This window comes from Rhinatrema bivittatum, chromosome 1 (genome assembly GCF_901001135.1).
Source record: "Rhinatrema bivittatum chromosome 1, aRhiBiv1.1, whole genome shotgun sequence".
Classification (NCBI taxonomy): Eukaryota; Metazoa; Chordata; class Amphibia; order Gymnophiona; family Rhinatrematidae; genus Rhinatrema; species Rhinatrema bivittatum.
The window spans coordinates 533022524-533039841 of NC_042615.1; the positions used below are offsets into that span (position 1 = coordinate 533022524).

A 17318-nucleotide genomic window follows, 5' to 3' on the forward strand; every position below is an offset into this window, starting at 1 on the left:
GAAGTGGAGACTGGGGAAGGGAGGGAAGAAATGGAGCGGCAAATGGAGGGCCGGGAAGGGCAATGTGTGTGTGAGAGAGGAAAGGGGAGGGATGGTGATTACAGCTGTGAGGGGGAGGAGTGAGAGGAGGAGATGACAGATATGTGGGGAGCTGGAGACCACTGGTAGAAGATAAGAGATGGTGATGGAAGGGAGAGGTGGGAAAGAGAGAAGGAAAACGAGATAAAACATTTTGGAGAGATATGCAGAGAGGGGAGTGAAACATATGAAAAGGAGATAGCAGATGAGATGAAAGCAGAAGACAAACTGAGAACAGTACATTTTATTTCGAACATAGTTGTTGAATCAGTGAGTTTGTAAATTTTTTTTATTATTCTATATCATATGGACAATTTTTTTTTTTTTTTAGTTTCTAAATTATGAAGTCAGCATTGAGTGCCATTTGCTAAGTTTGGACTTAGCCAGACAAATGGCGGGATTTAAAAATCCCATCACACTGTCACCCTCAGAGTTAGCCAGAGAACATTTTATCTGGCTAACTCTGGATCTGGATGCTCAGAGTTAGCCAGAGAACATTTTATCTGGCTAACTCTGGATCTGGATGCTCAGAGTTAGCCAGAGAACATTTTATCTGGCTAACTCTGGATCTGGATGCTCAGAGTTAGCCAGAGAACATTTTATCTGGCTAACTTTGAGCTATGTCCTATGGGCTTTCGGCCTTGCTCTAGCCTTGTCTTGTGGCCTATGGGCCTTCTGCCTTCTGCTTTGCCTTGAGGTATTTGGGCCTACTCCGTTTACAGCCTTGTTGCCTTCGGGCTTGTATGTTCTTTGTTTGGGATTTCTCTTGTCTGACTCTGCCCTTGTCTGCTTTGTTGGTTTTGTCCTATTTGTTCCAGTATCCTGTCCAGTCTTGCCTATATTAGAGTTTTGTCCTTGCCTTGTCTGATCTGTGATGTCTAGTTCCAGGTTCAAGCCTTGCTTGCCTTGTCCTGCTTGCCAAGCCAGACCTGCCTTGTCTTTAGCCACAGTCTCCAGCCTGCCTTGTCCTGCTTGACTCCAGCTTGTCTTGTCCAAGTCTTGCCTGTGTGGACTCACCACTATGATGTACTGCCGCCGCAGAGACCTACTGACCCCAGAACCCAAGGGCTCAACTTGCGGGGGAGGGGGCTAGCTAGGCGGAAGACTGGCCCTTTTCTTGTTCCAGGTTCTGCCTTACCATCCTGTGCCGCTCCCCAGTTGTGTGTCCCTGACTCAGGGAGACTTAACAGAATGGACTCAGGGAGCCATAACAAGTGTGTCTTGAGGAGTGTGAAGTGTGTGTGTATTTGTGTGTGTGTGTGTATAGCGAGGAAATCAAGATCAGTGCAAATGAAAAAGTCCTGTAGTTTGGGGTGAGTGGCACATTGGATGTGTAGGGGATGTGTTTTGGGGTTGAATGAGGTCTGAGTGGGAGAGAACAATCGTGACAGTGGAATTGTGAGGGAGGATTAGGTCATATCAAAAGAGCAAACGGTGAAGAAAGGATTGGATAGGAAGAGAGAAAAGATAATTTGAGTGGCTAATTTTCAACGAGAGGTAAAGATAAGGCAAATAGAAAACACAGAAAGAGAAGGAAATCTGGAGGGGGAAAAAGGAAAAGGAGGAAGATGTGTTGAATGTAAGCTGTGGCCCTTTCCATCCTTGGGAAACTTAGGTACACCTCCCCCAAGGATGACATAGTATTTATATTAATAGCATGGAGCAATGGCTTCACAATTCAGTTTTATAATGTTTTTACAAGTAGTCGTTTTACTGCCCTCTCTGCCCCCATTATTCTGATTCCCCCGGGACAAAATTTGTGAGTTCACTACTGAAAAAGATGCAGCATGAGGGTGGAGAGCAAACGTGCTGAAAAGTGTTGCAACCTTGAAGGCCTTGCATTCTCTTGCGGCCTCGAGGCCTTGCATTCTGTTATGGCCTCGAAGGCTTGGCGTTCTGTTGCGGGATGATTTAGTGTGCCCTTGGGCTTCAGCCCGGTCCCAGGCGAACCCAGGACCGACCCGAGGGTTGACGGCGTATTCCAGCGTGGCTAGCGGGCTGACCCTTGCCAGGCCTGCAAGCTTCCAAGGCCAACATCCGAGGATGTTGGAAGTTGAATGGTCCTCCGACCATTCCGAGCCCTTTTGGACTTGCTGCGAACAGCATGGAGCAGCAGGCCTGGCCTGAGGTTGAGGGCAGTCGAGGACCTTGACACGAAGACAGGACAATGGTAGATCAGTACTGTAACGGAGCTCAGGTACTGGAACCAGGCAGGAACTGTAGCAAGACTCGAGTACTGGAACCAGACAGGAACTGTAGCAAGACTCGGGATACAAAGACATCACAGAAGACACTTGGGCAGAAGGACAGTTGCACAGTCTCTCAGGGCGCCCTACTCAGCCCACCTGCGGGACTGAGTCGTGGACCACCCTGTCCCACTGCGCGCCCTACACAGCCCGAAGGCTGGTCACGGACCACGAGGAGAGCGGGACATGCGCAGAGAAGATCCAGGCGAGGAGGAACTCCGATAATGGGAGCAATGATATCCAAAGCTCCGACGGCTGGCGGGAACAGAAGCTCCAGAGCGCAGGGACGGATCCCACCTGTTGGCCTCTCCTAGGCCCAACAGGTCAGAAGGCCAGGAGCACATATGTAGATGCAGGGAAGAACATCCGGGAAGACAGGACATCTGGACGTAGAAGATCATGGCAGGACATCAAGACGAAAATCAGGACAGGAACATCAGGATACCTGGATGGGACATCTGGACAGGACATTAAGACAAAAATCAGGACAGGAACATCAGGATACCTGGACAGGACATCTGGACAGGACATCTGGACTGAACATCTGGACAGGAACCTCAGGCACGAAAACAAGACTTGACAAGGCGAAAGAACAGGAACTAAACAGGAACTCCATGGAGAAGACAAGAAGGCCTGATGGAGCTCTGGCAGGCAGGAGCCTCCAGAAGGACGACACTCCGATGCAAGGCCACGAACAGACTGACGAAGCAGCCCTTTATAGGGCTGAAGCAGGAAGTCCACTCCCTAGGTGGGGCCAGCACACTTCCTGTGCCTGGCCCTTTAAGTCTGGCAGAATGGCTCGCGCCGGCACCTAAGAAGCAGCAGGAAGCTGTGCAGGCCCGCGGACAGCGGCCTGCACCGACGTAGCACAGAGAAAAGCAGGAAACGGGCAGGCAGGCTTCGGGGTAGCCTCCAGGCTGTCCCACGAGGACCCCCTTGATGGCGTTGCTGCTCCCTACCGCGAAAGCTGACACGGGGCGGCTCCAGGCCGCAAAGGAAAGCAGGAAAGACCGCGGCTGCGGCAAGGACAAGGAGCAGGGGCGGCCTCCGGGCCGCAAAGAAGAAATCAAGTCCGTGGCCCCAGCCGTGTGGGAGGCCCGACGGCGGCGTCCTGCCGCGTCGGGTGAAGCAAGGCGTGGGTGAGTGAGCATGCTCGCGGGAGGGGGCCCGCGGGCAGCGGGTCATAACAGAAAAGACTGTAAGGGTCAGAAAGCTGATATTCCTTCTACTTATTTACAGTATTTAAAGTGAATAAAGAAAAACTGTTAAGATTTGCTACAATAACAGCTTTCTATTCGATTAGTATTCCTTTATTGTTATTCCAGCCAGTACCAAAATGTTTTGTCAAAGATCTCAAACTTGTATTTAAAGAAATAGATGTGGGGTGGAGGGAGAAGCACGTGTGAGGGAAGCAGAGGGGGCTCAACATGATGCTTAGTGAGCAGCAGGGTCCCAAAGAATGCAGGAGGGCAGCAGGGGGCGCCAGTGAGCATCATCTCCTGCTCCAACAGACTTTTGGCTCTTCTTCTAACTCCCAAAATAGTTGCAAATTTAGGCCTAGATTTACCAACGTCACAGGGCTCCCTGAATCCCGCGGTAACGGGGAGCGGGGGGAAAAACGGGGGGGGGGGGGGGTGTCCTGTGATAGCTGGCAGCGATCGCACCAAATAACTACACCATAAAAGGTGTAGTTACTCGGCGCGAAACTGACAGTGATAAAGGTGCTTACCTTTCGCTGTCGGCGCAGTCTTTGCGGCGTCAGCCCCGGTGCCGCCCCGACTCCTCCTCTTCCGGGGCTGACACTGCCCCGACTCCACCCCCATCTTGGTATCGCACGCGATAAGGGATTTTCGGGTGCGAAACGTCCCTTATCGCGTGTGATCCGCTTGGTAAATGACCCCCTTAGTGAGGTGAAGAGAACAGGTTTTTCAAGTGGAAGGTGGGCAAAGCCTGGATAAGTGGGGTGCCCATGAAGCGGCACAAGAGAACATTAAGTGGAGAATAGAGGATTAGCATTGGTTGATTCTCAGGAAAGACTCAACTCTATCCAACATCTACCCTTTAATATTTTTCTGCTTGTTTACTAATCATTCTCAGGATGCTGATAAAGAGGTGCAAAGAGAAGCTCATGATCCAGAACGGGGACAGGACCCAGGGAAGAGACAAGCAGAGTTAGGGGTTGTACTCCTGCAGGCTCTTTCTTCATAGGAGGTTTATGAAAGGTACATTCACGTATTATGGCTATAAATAAACAAATGCTCGCCACCTTTTGTTTTGCCCTTTTATAGTTCAGGTATGACTAGGTTTCACATTTCATACTCCCATGTAGAAGTTTCCATCCTTTCACACTTGGACTGCTGATACCGCTTGCGGTCTGCATAAGAAAGGGAACATTCTCGTTAGCTGCTTGCGTAGGTGTGCTCCTTCTTTTAAGACTTTGAAAACGCTTTGATCTTGTAACACAGAAGGTAAGATGATGACAGCATATGAACAGTATCCCTTTCATCGCCAGTATACAAGACGTAACTTCACTAGCAAATAGTGTTTACTTGTGCTTTATTTTTAAATGCAGATGCTTATGAAACCATTATACTGGCCATTTTTCATGGTGCATCTTAATCTGTGCATGGCACTTCTGCTATCAACAAATGGCATTAAATCAAAATAAACTAACGGAACCATTAAATAAAAATAAACTAACGGAACAGGTAATAACAACAGGTCTTAATAAGATTAGTTAAAATTACCAACCATTCAAAAAGTGCCTTGTTTTCTGGAGCTATAAATAAGGGGGGTAATTTTCAAAAGGAGTTACATGTGTAAATGTAACTACTCACATATCAATTTTCAAAAGCCATTTACATGTGTAAAGTGCACTTAGTGAGTAAATCCTATGGACAATTCAATGGCATATACTGTAGCAGATTTCAAAAGTCCACTTACACAGGTAAAGTGCATTTGCACATGTAAAACCCAAATTTAAGTGTGTAAGTGCTATTGAAAATCAGGTCCATAGATATTGGATTGTTAACAATTTGATATACAAGGGCAATCTCAGAATACAGCAAAGAAATCAAATATTTCTATTGTGTTTCAGGTCCCAATGGAGAAGACTCTTCTTGTCTTCACATTCCTCTCTAACTGGTGTTCGATAAATGGTAGGAATGGCACATTTTCTTAGTCTTCAGTGTTTGTGTTTATGCAGACATGCGCCTCGGTTCATATTCATTTTGACTGAATATTAATTTCATTCAAACTATTGATATGGCTATCATATCAGATCTGGAGTAAGCTGAATGTTGTTATCCCATAGCTGTCATTTAAAACCGTCCTGCAAAGCAATATTTCAATTGAATTAGTGCTATGTTGGATGACTTATTTATTATTTTATTGATTTATCTAAAAAAGCATTGTAGTCTGCGCTATTTACAATTCTAGGCCGGTAACATGTTCCCATTTGTAAAAAATTATTGAAACAATATCCATAAACAAATAACATTCCAAAAGCATCATTAACAAAACGCAGCTACTCGCCAAAGCCACATCAGTCTAAGGCTAAACTATATCTGTATTGAAAATAAGAAAGGACCTCATTCGACACTAACTCATATATCTAGAGGCCAAAAATCTTGGACCAACATATAGTTTGCTTATCAGCTGATCTAAACACCTGAGTGAAAAATAATGTCTTCAGTCATTTCCAGAAAGTTTAGGTTCAGGTTACTGCTCTTAAGGTGTAAGGCCTGGGCATATCTATACTAATAAACGAAGCTTGACTGACGTGCCGCAAATGCTCAGTAGAGAGTAGCTCTACTGTGCATGCGCGCACATCGGCCAGAGCGCAGCGTGTCAGGAAAAAAAATGGCGCCTGCTCCTTAGGAGCAGGACCGGCAGCGGCAGCGAGCAGGACCGGCGGTGGCGGCGACGACGAGCGCGCGCGAGAGGCAGGGAGGAGCAATAGTGGCGGCGACGCGCGCGCGTACGAGAGAGAGAGGCAGGGAGGAGCAGTAGCGGCGGCAGCGTGCGAGAGGCAGGGAGGAGCAGTAACGGCGGCGGCGCGCGCGCGGGAGGGACACCCCCCTGTCTGCCGGTTGTGGTTGAGCTGGGAGGAGAGTGAGCTGAGGGGAGGTGGGAGAGAGTGAGGTGGGAGGGGAGGGGGAGAGAGTGGGAGGGGGGGAGAGTGAGGTGGGGAGGGAGGGAGTGAGGTGGGGAGAGAGGGAGGTGGGGGGAGGTGAGAGGGAGGGAGGAGAGAGAGAGGGAGGTGTGGGGGGAGGTGAGAGAGAGAGAGAGAGGTGGGGGGAGGGAGTGGAAAGGAAATGGACCAAAAAAAAAATTTTAATGTAGCCCGTTGTTACGGGCTTAACGGCTTGTAATTTTATATATAATAGTATTTTTATATACAATCAGAAAATAACACTACCCTCTTTGTCTTAGAGAATGGAAATTTATTAGGAATTTCTTTAAAGATAACACAATCTTACTGCTGTAAACTTATTTATCAGTGTTACAAGGATCAGGATAGAGAAAAGATTATAGATAGAAAATATTTTGGTTATATTATCAGGTATGCATTAGCATATCAAATCAACTGCTTTTTGTGCTTATAGATTACTAGTATAGCATGCTGACTAAAACCAGTGAGGAAACAAGTAAAAGACTCATTATGGACCTTGTCACAGCATTTAGACGTAATACAAGTCCAACGTCCAGCTTCAGTTTCAGTTCCAGTTCTGGCAAAACCTTGCACTGGCACCTATCCAGACTGGTGTGTACGTAATTCAACTACCACCACCTCGAAAATATGGGTGTGATCCTAAAGCATGCAGAGGATTTATTAATGCAGTGATTCTCAACCAGCGTATTGCAACACACCACTGTGTCACAATGCACAAGCTGGTGTATCGCTACCTCCATGGCCAGAATACAATGCTCCCTGGTCTCCTGCTGATGTGGCTAATCTTTTCTCCCCCTCATCTGCTCCAGTAGAATGCAGGGATCTCCTCCTCCGCCCGGGGCTGTCATCATTTTCAAGCCCGGGCAGAATGCTAGCAGCAGAGCCAATTGCAGCACCAAGTGGCCATCTGAAAATAACACGAGGGGGATGGGGAGCTGTGCAAGCAATTTGGCCAGAAGAGGAAGTGAGGTGAACCTGTGCAGGAACAATAGAAAGAACAGTGTGAGCCAAATTTGAAGAGGCACAGCATCAGCCCCTGTGGCCCCAAGAAAGAGAATGAGTCCCGTTGGTCACAGGGGCTAAAAGAGGACAGGCCAAAGCTGTTGCTGTTACTTGTGCTTCTGGGAGGAGAGAGACAGCGTGTATGTGTGTGCCTGTGTGAGACTGAGCATGTGAGAGTGAGAGATAGCCTGTGTGTTGGCATGCCTATGTGAGTGAGAGACAGCCTGTGTGTATGTGCCTATGTGAGTCTGAGCACTCTGTGGGTGTGTTTGTATGAGATTAAGCACATGAGTGAGAGACAGACTGTGTGAGGCTGAGCATGTGAGTTAGAGTCAGCCAGTGTAAGTGTGTGCCTCAGCCTTGTTTCAAGCTATCATCCTTGTTGTAAGCCATAATCCTTGCCTTAAGTTATCAGCCTTGCCCTTGTCTGGCTTGGTATTTGTGTAGTCTTTTGGACTCAGTCATAGCCTGGGTGCCAAGACTTGCTCACCCATCGCTGGTGTGGACCTCAGGATGTTACCTATGAGGCTATGTCATGGCAAGAGGGGCTAACACATGCTGTTCCTTACAACAGGAGTGATATGATCTCTGAGACAAGCACCAGTCAGCATGCAGGTGGTGGCATTTTGAACTGCCTGAAGATCTTTCAGAGTGGTCATTGTCAGTTCTACATACAATGAATTCAATACTCAATTAGACAGAACAAGGGCTTAAAAGAATTGTCTTAAAATCATTGGCCATTAGAAAGGCTTACGTTTGTGCAACATGTGAAGTTTTAAAAAGGCACTTTTTACCACTTGTTTTATATGAGAATGTAGTGAAAACGTAGAGACAATTACAATACTTAGGTTCTGTGCCTATGAAGAAATGGGAATTGTCAGATTTTCAAACTGTAATTAAGATGGTATATCTGGGGGCATAAACCTCTGAAGCATAATCAATTCAGTTTCTTTACATTTAGTGCTAATGTATTGTCCGCCATCCAGCAACTAATATTAACCACATGTGTTAACACCTCTTACACCAAGACTCACCTGGTGCTTCTATGTTAATGCTAAAAGAGGAAGCATCAATAGCTTCTGTGATTAATGACTGTATTATTTAAACTTTATTTACATATTTGAGCTCTATTTGAGTATTGTTCATCTCCATTTAATAGGATTTTCTATACAAAATTATTTTATTTCTATAATGTTATACGTTTTACACATTGTCCCAAGTCTCCCATGATGCTGCTGGCAGGGTAGCAAAGCATAAAATCGATCACTGAGACACTCTACTAATAACCCTTCTTTCCTCTGCAAGAAATTCATTTACAAGTGCCTTCTATTGTCTATCATTCAACCAGTTTCTAATTCAGTTCACCACCTGAGGGCCCACTTCAGGCTACTCAGTTTTTTATGAATCTCTTATGTAGGACAGTATCAAAAGCTTTGTTGAAATCCAAGCACACTACTACACCAAACAATTGTCCTTGATCTAATTCTTTAGTCACCCAATCAGAGAAATTGATCAGATTTGTTTGACATAATTTCCCTTTGGTAATATCATGCTGCCTCAATTCCTGCAAAAAATGATGCTTCAATATCCTTTTCCTTAGTAGAATCTCTATTAATTTTTCTACCGCCAAGGTCAGACTAACTGGCCTGTAATTTCCATCCTCTTCTTTGTTACCACTTTTATGTAGAGAGACAAAATCCACTCTTCTCCAGACCCATAAAACCACTCCCATCTCCAAATACCTACTGAATAGATCCTTCAGCAGATTCATTAAAATCTCTCTGATGTCCCTTAATATCCAAGCTTGGGGTTTCCTACATGGAGGGACCATGATGGTTTTAGTTAAAACCAAAGCTTCAATGAACATGGGAAGGCCAGAGATAGGTTGATTTTAATACCACCTTCACTGACCTTGGTGGCTCTGAGAATTATTACAAAACATGATAATAAGTCATAGAAGGGGGCTTGGATATCAGTTTAACTATTGGTCTTGTAAGAATCAATGTTAAAGATGGCAAGGCTTGAAATGGAGGTGGTAGAGGCCACCACTGTAATGGATTTTGGCCATCTTTGGGGTGTTATGGAGAGCAGTGGTACGAAATGGGTTGAGAGTTCCATTAAAAAGACATGGGGTGAGGGGAGAGGGGTATTGGTGTGGGATTGCATATGGGAATCTATATGCATATCTACCAAAGTGAACAAATCCCCATGCAGATTGATGAGCCATTTGGTCTTTATATGCCGTCATGTACTATGTATAATAAGGAAAACAAATTCCTGGGTAGTTCTGAATGAAGGCTTATGGTGCCAGAACCCAGTCCTGGTTCCAATTGAGCTGAAATCCCAAAAGAGCAGGAGAACACTGCTGAGCCCCCCAAAAAACACAAAATGCGAAAAAAAATACTTGTTCACAGAGAGGGTGGTGGATACCTGGATCAGATTTCCAGTGGAGGCTACAGGAGCCAAAACTGTGGTCAACTTTGCATGATAAAGACACAAAAGGACTCTAGCAGTGCAAGGAGGAAGGAAGAAGACTGTGAATCAAGAAAAACTTGTGGCAGGCACAAATGGGAGACTGGGTGGAACACGTGGTCATTTTTCTACCGACATCTGTATTTCTAGGGATGTCTCCTCTGAGCAAGTCTCTTAGCACCACTCTTTATGACTTCCAGGAGTTGTCATGGTGGTTGTTGCGCTGGGAGTGGATCCTTAGCCTGGTGCAGGATTGGTACGGCCCTCCAGTCGGACCCGGAGAGCGCCTGCCACCAGGAGGTGGAGCACAGGAGGAAACAGAGGCTAGCTGGAGCTTCGCCAATAGCAACCCGGGGTTCCCTCAGGTTGAGCCCTTGGTTACCCAGGCCGCCTGGTCTCCGAGAGAGAAAGTTCAAAGGAGTGCCCACCATGAACAAGGGTGCGCAGTTGGTGTTCTGGCAGGGAAGTCCAGAGGTCACAGGAGGCCGGAAGAGAGTGTCTGAGTGTATGGCGAGTATCAAGGCCAGAGTATAGTTCAGAATGGTCAGCCAGGCAACAGAGTTCAATCCGGGCATAGTCAGGTCAAGCAGAAGGTCAAATTCCAGGAGGCAGTCAAGAGTAAACGGAGTTCCAGGCAGAGGTCAGGGCAGGCGGAAATCAGAGAGTAGTCAGAGGTCAGGACAGGCAAAAGTCAGTACCGTGAGATCAGTCCGAAAGGTACTACCAGGAATGGAGAGACGAAGGAGCAGGAGACGCTGGAACAGGAGACACGGGAGACGCTGGAACAGGAGACACGAGAGATGCTGGAACAGAGAGACTGGAACAGGAGACACAGGAGCAAGACACTGGAATGCAGGAAGGCAAACTAGAGACACCGGAGTGTATGACCCGATTGCCAAGGCCCCGAGCTAGGGGCCGGGCTGAGGTATATATACCTTGCATGAGTGACGTCAAATTCGGGCACCAACCGAGGTCTTCCCGTGCTTGGGTCTTTAAATTAGACTGAGCTCCATTCACACTAGGAGAACTGAACGCCGAAGGCCGTGAGGGAGCTGAAGATGCCCGTAGAGGACGCGGTCAGGGTCGAACAGAGCAGGGAGTTGGGGCCGTGCTGGTAGAGGGTCACGCCAGGTAAGCAGGCCCGGCTTTGGAGCTAACACAGCCAGGAAGTGCAACAGGTGGTGAGTGGCCACTTTCCTTCCCTGGCCCTAATAGACAGCAGACTCAAACTCAAGCTGCTCTATCAGAGCACACACCACTATGGCCTAAGCCATGGGGCTGGCTCATTTTCTGAGCTTTTGTACTATGAAAACCATGATAAAGTATTATAACAAATAATTTTCCAGGTTTTTAAATTCACTTTTTAAGGTCTTGGATTCTTATTTTTAGGCTTTTATAATTTCCTCTCTCTTTTTTTCTCTCCTCTTACTATATTATATTGAATTTCTTTTTCATTTTTTTCTTCTTTCTAATTTTACCTTATTTTGCATTAAATGCTTTTTTTTTTTTTTTAACTTTATATAGCTTCTTTCTCTCTTCTCTTGCATGTAACAATTGGCTTTAATATAAAGTGCTTCACTCTCAAAGAACACGTGGTCTGAAAGGACTTCAAGAGGTGTCATCAACTCCACCCCCCCCCCCCCCCCCCCCCCCCGGCCTGCCTGCAGGATCTATTGCACTTAAATCATCTCGCATAAATATTTTCTCAACTCCTTAAAACATCCAGCAACAAAGATTCTTTCATCATGTCCAAGTAACTTGAAAACTTAAATGAGAAAAGGTGGAAACTAATCAAAAAAGAACTGAAAAAAAGAAGAAACAAAAGATACAAGGGATATGCTTCATCAAGTAATCATAATCAGGCCAACAGTCTGTCGAACTCAAGATCATTTCTCTAGTAGATGACAGATGTGGTTGAAATCTTCAATTGGGCCAGAAAGTCTAGTATAGATCCAGTATGCATTCCTCTTAATCTCCCATTTGTGATAGAAGAGCATGCTCTGTGTTACGCCCATCGGTCGCAGACGGCTGCGACCACTAATGCTCACCTCTTTCTTTGCTGCCTTGTCATCATTGGGGAAAGTGGCAGCCTCCGCCAGCTACCGCCGACCTTCCTGGCATTCCTCGGGACAGCGTGGGCGCTGCCAACCGCCATCTTGCCTTCGTGATCTCTTAGGCGCGTGTGCGCACAGGCCATTCTTAAGCACATTATGGCAGGAACCTCGGGGCGTCCCCTCTGGATGATGTCTTCACTCTGTCATACTTAAGCTGGCTGGCCCTGCCTACTGCCGAGTTAGAAAGGAGTTCCCTCGTTGCTGAATCCGCTTCACTCTAACGGACTTCCTGTTCCAGTTCTGCTCTTCGGTGTGAGATGCTCTATGTACCCACTCCTCGGGGGTCCTTCCTCGTCTCTGGCTATCTGCTCCTCGGGACCTCTCCTGGAACTACCACTCTGTGAGTACCTTGACTCCACGGACCTTGTCTCCACGGACCATTACTATACCAGCCTTACTGCGGGATCCTCTCCAGTGTACCCCGTGCCTTGGGCCACTACCGTGTCATCTCTGTGAGGAACCACTCCAGTGTACCCTGCACTGCAGGCCATTACCGCATCATCGCTACAGGACCCTCGCCCGTGTTCTCGTACCTCGGGCCACTACCATACCATCTCTGAGTGAGGAACCCCTCTGTGTACCCTACGCTGCAGGCCACTACCGCATCACCATTTCGGAGAGACTTCTTCGGCATTCTCCGCTCTGCGGGCCACTACCGGATCTCCACGTCTGAGCTATTCCCTCTGGGTATACCCCTCTGCTCAGACCTTGCTACTTTTCCTGCACCTACCGCTCCGTGGGCTGTGCCTTTCTACCTCTCTAATAAAGACTCTATTCCACAGCTGTGCCTGACGTCCGCTGAGACCGCGCCTCCCGACGGTGAAGCTCACAGGGCTCCTCCCTGTGGGCGGTACCATCTCTCACCTCGGCCCAGGGCCCACACACCTACAAGTCATAACACTCTGTAGTCATATAGATAAATGCAGGTTGTGAACTGTTTCTGTCAATAAAATGTGCTTAAATGAAGACATGCTGAGAGAAAAACAACCCTCATAATATATCACTGGTATTGCTTTAATGAGTAAATGTGAGTATTTCAAATCCCTGCATGGATTAAAACCGATTTGACACCCTCCCCCCCCCCCAACTGATTTTCGTACTATTATACAATCCTTGGCCATCTCTAAAATAGATTATTATTTATTATTTATTTATTTGGCACTTTTATATACCGATATTCTTGTAAACAAGTTACAAATCACCTCGGTTTACATTCTAACAATAACCATTTGCACAAGGATGCATTACAATCCTTTGTGTCTAAGCGCACCAGCAAGTATGCTGAAATGCCTGCAAGCAGCACAAAATGCTAATCGCCAGTACCAGACTGTATGATGGTATTACTCCCGTGCTCCACTCTTACACTGGCTGCCTGTAATGATGGAAGATCCAGTTTTAAAATTGTCGCCTTGATCCATCAAGCCTTAAGCAGTGAGACCTCCATCTGTGTGTGTGTAAGCACCTCAATAAAGACCTCTAAAATGCAGCAGAGTTTGAGATGCTTCAGCCGTAATCTGCTAGAGATCCCTACAGTTTGCCAGGCACCTCGAGATGAAACTAGAGAGCACACCTTTTATGACACACGCCCAGGACACATCCAATGTTATCCTTACTTTTAGGAAGCACATCAAAGCTTTTTATTTTAAACAAGCATTTAACTTGGATGTTTAATTATGAAATTAACAGCTTTATTTCAGGCACTTTTTATTTTTTGTCTTTTTCCTTTTAATTGATGTACATCTCTGTAATTTAATTTTTTTATGTTACAATGTCTCATTTTTTGTTTTATTGCATTATTTTAGTTTTTATTTAGTATTTTTATTTTATTCATGTTGTAGGACACTGTTTTTCTGATTGTATACGTTCATTATATATGTAAATTGTTACCCGCCAAGTACTTTGGATTGAGCAGGCTATAAATTGTGAAATAAATACATTTAGAAGAGGCCTTTATATTTCAGCATTATTCACGGTAGAGATTGCCCAATCAGTCTATGTCGCACACTATGGCAGCACGGTGAATATGACCTGCATGTTTCCAGTGGCTGGCGGTATAAACATGAAAGACTTAAAGGTCTATTGGCATCATAAATATTCCTTGCAAGCAATGGAGAAAGAAATATACTTGCTGGATGGTGGGAAGGAAAACCTGAACATGCAAGATGCAGGCTACAGAGGCCGAGCAACCTTGCTAAAGGATGAACTGTACCGGGGACATGCTGTGCTCCAGATCGCCAACGTGAAGCTCACAGACGCAGGGACCTATGTCTGCCTCATTATCTACGGAGGAGCCGATCATGAGCAAGTCACTTTGCAAGTAAAAGGTAGGGACTGGTTAAGGATGAAATAATTATTTAGCAGGATCTCGCTGTTCTGTAATTAAGAAACATGCAAGCAAGCATTTATCTATTTATCTATCTAATTGTATTTATACTATATATTGCCTTCATCATTTTTAGAACCAAAGCAATTCACAACAAGTGAAAGTACAAATGTACACATAAAGTATCAATTACAGTGGTAAAATATAAATCAGCAATAAAAATAAAATACAATATTAAAAAATTAAACATCTCTAAAAACAATCATACTCTTACTAGGGAGGAATTAGATTGACTCACGTAACTAAAAATCAGAGCACTCCTTGAGAATGGGAGAGGAGGAGGAGGGAAGACTTGGATGGGAGCTGCAGAAGTAAGAAAGATTAGGAACGGGGGATGAAAGGAAAGAAGACAGGCTGGGGTTTGGGGAGGATAACAGATGAAGAGGGGAGGTCTAGAGATCTTGGTGCAGGGGTGTCCCTCCCCTGGCTCCAGCCCTGCTTCCCCACACATCTCTATCCCCATGGGGCCAATCTTCCCGTACGGTATACTGCCACATGGAAGGCCTGTGTTTGATTCTCAGGCCTAGCTTCTGCTCATTGAGTGGTGGAGGCAGTGTTCTCTGTCCGTGGGAAAGGAAGCTTCCTTTATTGTACGCCTCTATGTGGGTTTCAGGTATATGCATATTGGATTTCAGAGGAAGGGGCGGAAACTCCCTGTCAGCTCTGATTATAGGCAGGTTCCAATTATGCTGGAAGCCCAAAGGAGCTGCTGGAAGCTCTTGGGCCAAAAAAAGAAAAAAAAAAAGCCGGTCTAATATAATGTTACAGTAGACTTCAGTTATGTAGTGATCAATAAGGAGTACTGCCTTACACATAGTCAACAGTAGTATGGTAGTTATTGGGGATGTGCATTGATTTTTGTGTGTGTGTGTGTGTGTTGTTTTCGTTTCAGGTTATCTGTTTGATTTCGTTTTTAAAATGGTTCTGAGGATATTTATTTCAAGTTTCCCCTAATGTCGGAGTTAGCGCACACTAACTATAACTGAAAATGTTACCGATCAGTTAGAAAGTGTCAATTTGGGAGGAATTTGTTAGCTAGGGTTCTGCATTCCATTGGCTGCCTCCTTAGTTAACGGTACTTGTTTGTATTCCTGTGATTGCAAGGTGCTGTTTGTGAGGGTAACAAATGTAAACAAACAAGTGATGTAATTTTATAGCATCAAGTTTATTCAGCAAAAATATGTAATGCAAATGCATATTTAGAAATCACCAATCCTTTTGTATTTTAGGAAAGGGGCCCTGGCATTTTGGGATATGCATACTTTGAATTCCCCTGGTGTGAGTCTGTGTGTTTGGGGAGGGGGGGGGGGGACTGGTGAGAGGGGAAGTGACTTGGGTGAATGTATGGGGTGACAGGTGGAAGAGAGTCTGGTTGGGGTGGTGATTGGAGAGAGAGAAGCAGCCTGGTGTGTGTGGAGGGGTAACCTATCACCCCATACAGTTACCCCAGTCACCTTCCCCCCCCTCACACATACACACCAGGCTGCCTCTCTTTCCCACCTGTCACCCCATACAGTCACCCCAGTCACTTCCCCTCTCACTAGTCCACCCCATACACAACAGGCTGTCTCTCACCTGACACCCCCATACAGTCACCCCAGTTACTCCCCCTCTTGCTACTATATTTATATTTTATTTAAGGTTTTTTTGACCGACATTCATCAAGAGACATCATACCAGTTTACATATAACAAGGGTAACATGGAAAAGAATAATAGTTACATATAACAGGGATGCGAGGAACTGGGAGTAAAATGCGAAATAAAGGAGGAAAGGCAGGAGAACTGGAGGATCAAAGCTGGAAAAGGGAGTAGTTACCAGTGGACTTTAACAACAGTATAACGATAGTGATAACAGAACTTTATACATCTAGGATAGCGTATTAAACTTTACTAGTCACCCCCACATACCAAGCTACATCTCTCTCAACAGTCATCATCTCAACCTGTTTCTCTCCCCCACCCGTCACCCCAAAGCGTCACCCCAGTCACTCCCCCTCTCAAAAGTCACCCCCACATACCAGGCTGCCTCTCTCTCACCAGTTACCACCCCAACCAGACTCTCTCCCACCCGCCACCACATTCATTCACCCCAGTGACTTCCCTTAATACTAGTCACCCCCACACACACCAGGCTGTGTCTCTCTCACCAGTTACCACCCCCTCTACCAAAACACAAAGACAGACACCAGGGAAATTAAAAGTATGCATATACCAAATGCCAGGGCCACTTTCCTAAAATACAAAGGGATTGGCAAATTCAAAATATGCATTTGCATTACATGCTTTTGCATTTGCTGACTAGAACTTGGTGGTATTAAATATATATTATATCAATTGTTTGTTTACATTTGTTACCAGGCACTGGCCACCCCCCACAAATGCCACATTGCAACCTTGGCAAAATAAACAAGTAACTATGGGAATACATAACCATAACTCTAGTTAACAAACTGCTCCCCCAATTGGCAATTTTTATCCGATTTTTATCCAATTGCTAATTTTTATCCAATTGCCAATTTCAGTTGGTGCGCACTAAGTCCCATAACTATAGTTAGTGCGCATTAACACGAAATACTAATTTTTATAAAATTTCATCATTTTTTTTCATTTCGTGGTGCTCCCAAAAAGAGATGAAATAGACTACAGTGGTCCCTTGGCTTACGAACTCAATTGGTTCCAGAGGGCTGGTTGTAACCCAAGTTGGTTGTAAGTCAAGACTATTTTTTCCATAGGAAATAATGGGAAAACCAATAATTCTTTCCGAACCTCCCAAAAGCACCCCTTACCTAACCATTTCTATAATAAAAAATGGTTGTATAAGGTCATTAATTACCAGAAACACCAAAA

At 45.5% G+C, this 17318-nt stretch overlaps 1 protein-coding gene across 7 annotated transcripts in view; it reads left to right on the forward strand.

Moving 5' to 3' along the window:
• CD274 (CD274 molecule) overlaps positions 1–17318 on the forward strand; it is a 63122-nt gene that overhangs the window by 24511 nt on the left and 21293 nt on the right. For 4 of the 7 annotated variants that reach the window (XR_003858323.1, XM_029613742.1, XM_029613732.1 and 1 more), the window contains exons 2-5: positions 4422–4546; positions 4654–5032; positions 5422–5482; positions 14048–14410. Coding sequence is in view for 6 of the 7 variants with exons in the window: in XM_029613742.1 (XP_029469602.1) it covers positions 4973–5032; positions 5422–5482; positions 14048–14410 (484 nt within the window). In the remaining variant the exon portion in view is untranslated. The remainder of the gene's footprint in view (positions 1–4421; positions 4547–4653; positions 5033–5421; positions 5483–14047; positions 14411–17318) is intronic. The other 3 variants (XM_029613722.1, XM_029613749.1, XM_029613757.1) reach the window with 3 other exon arrangements.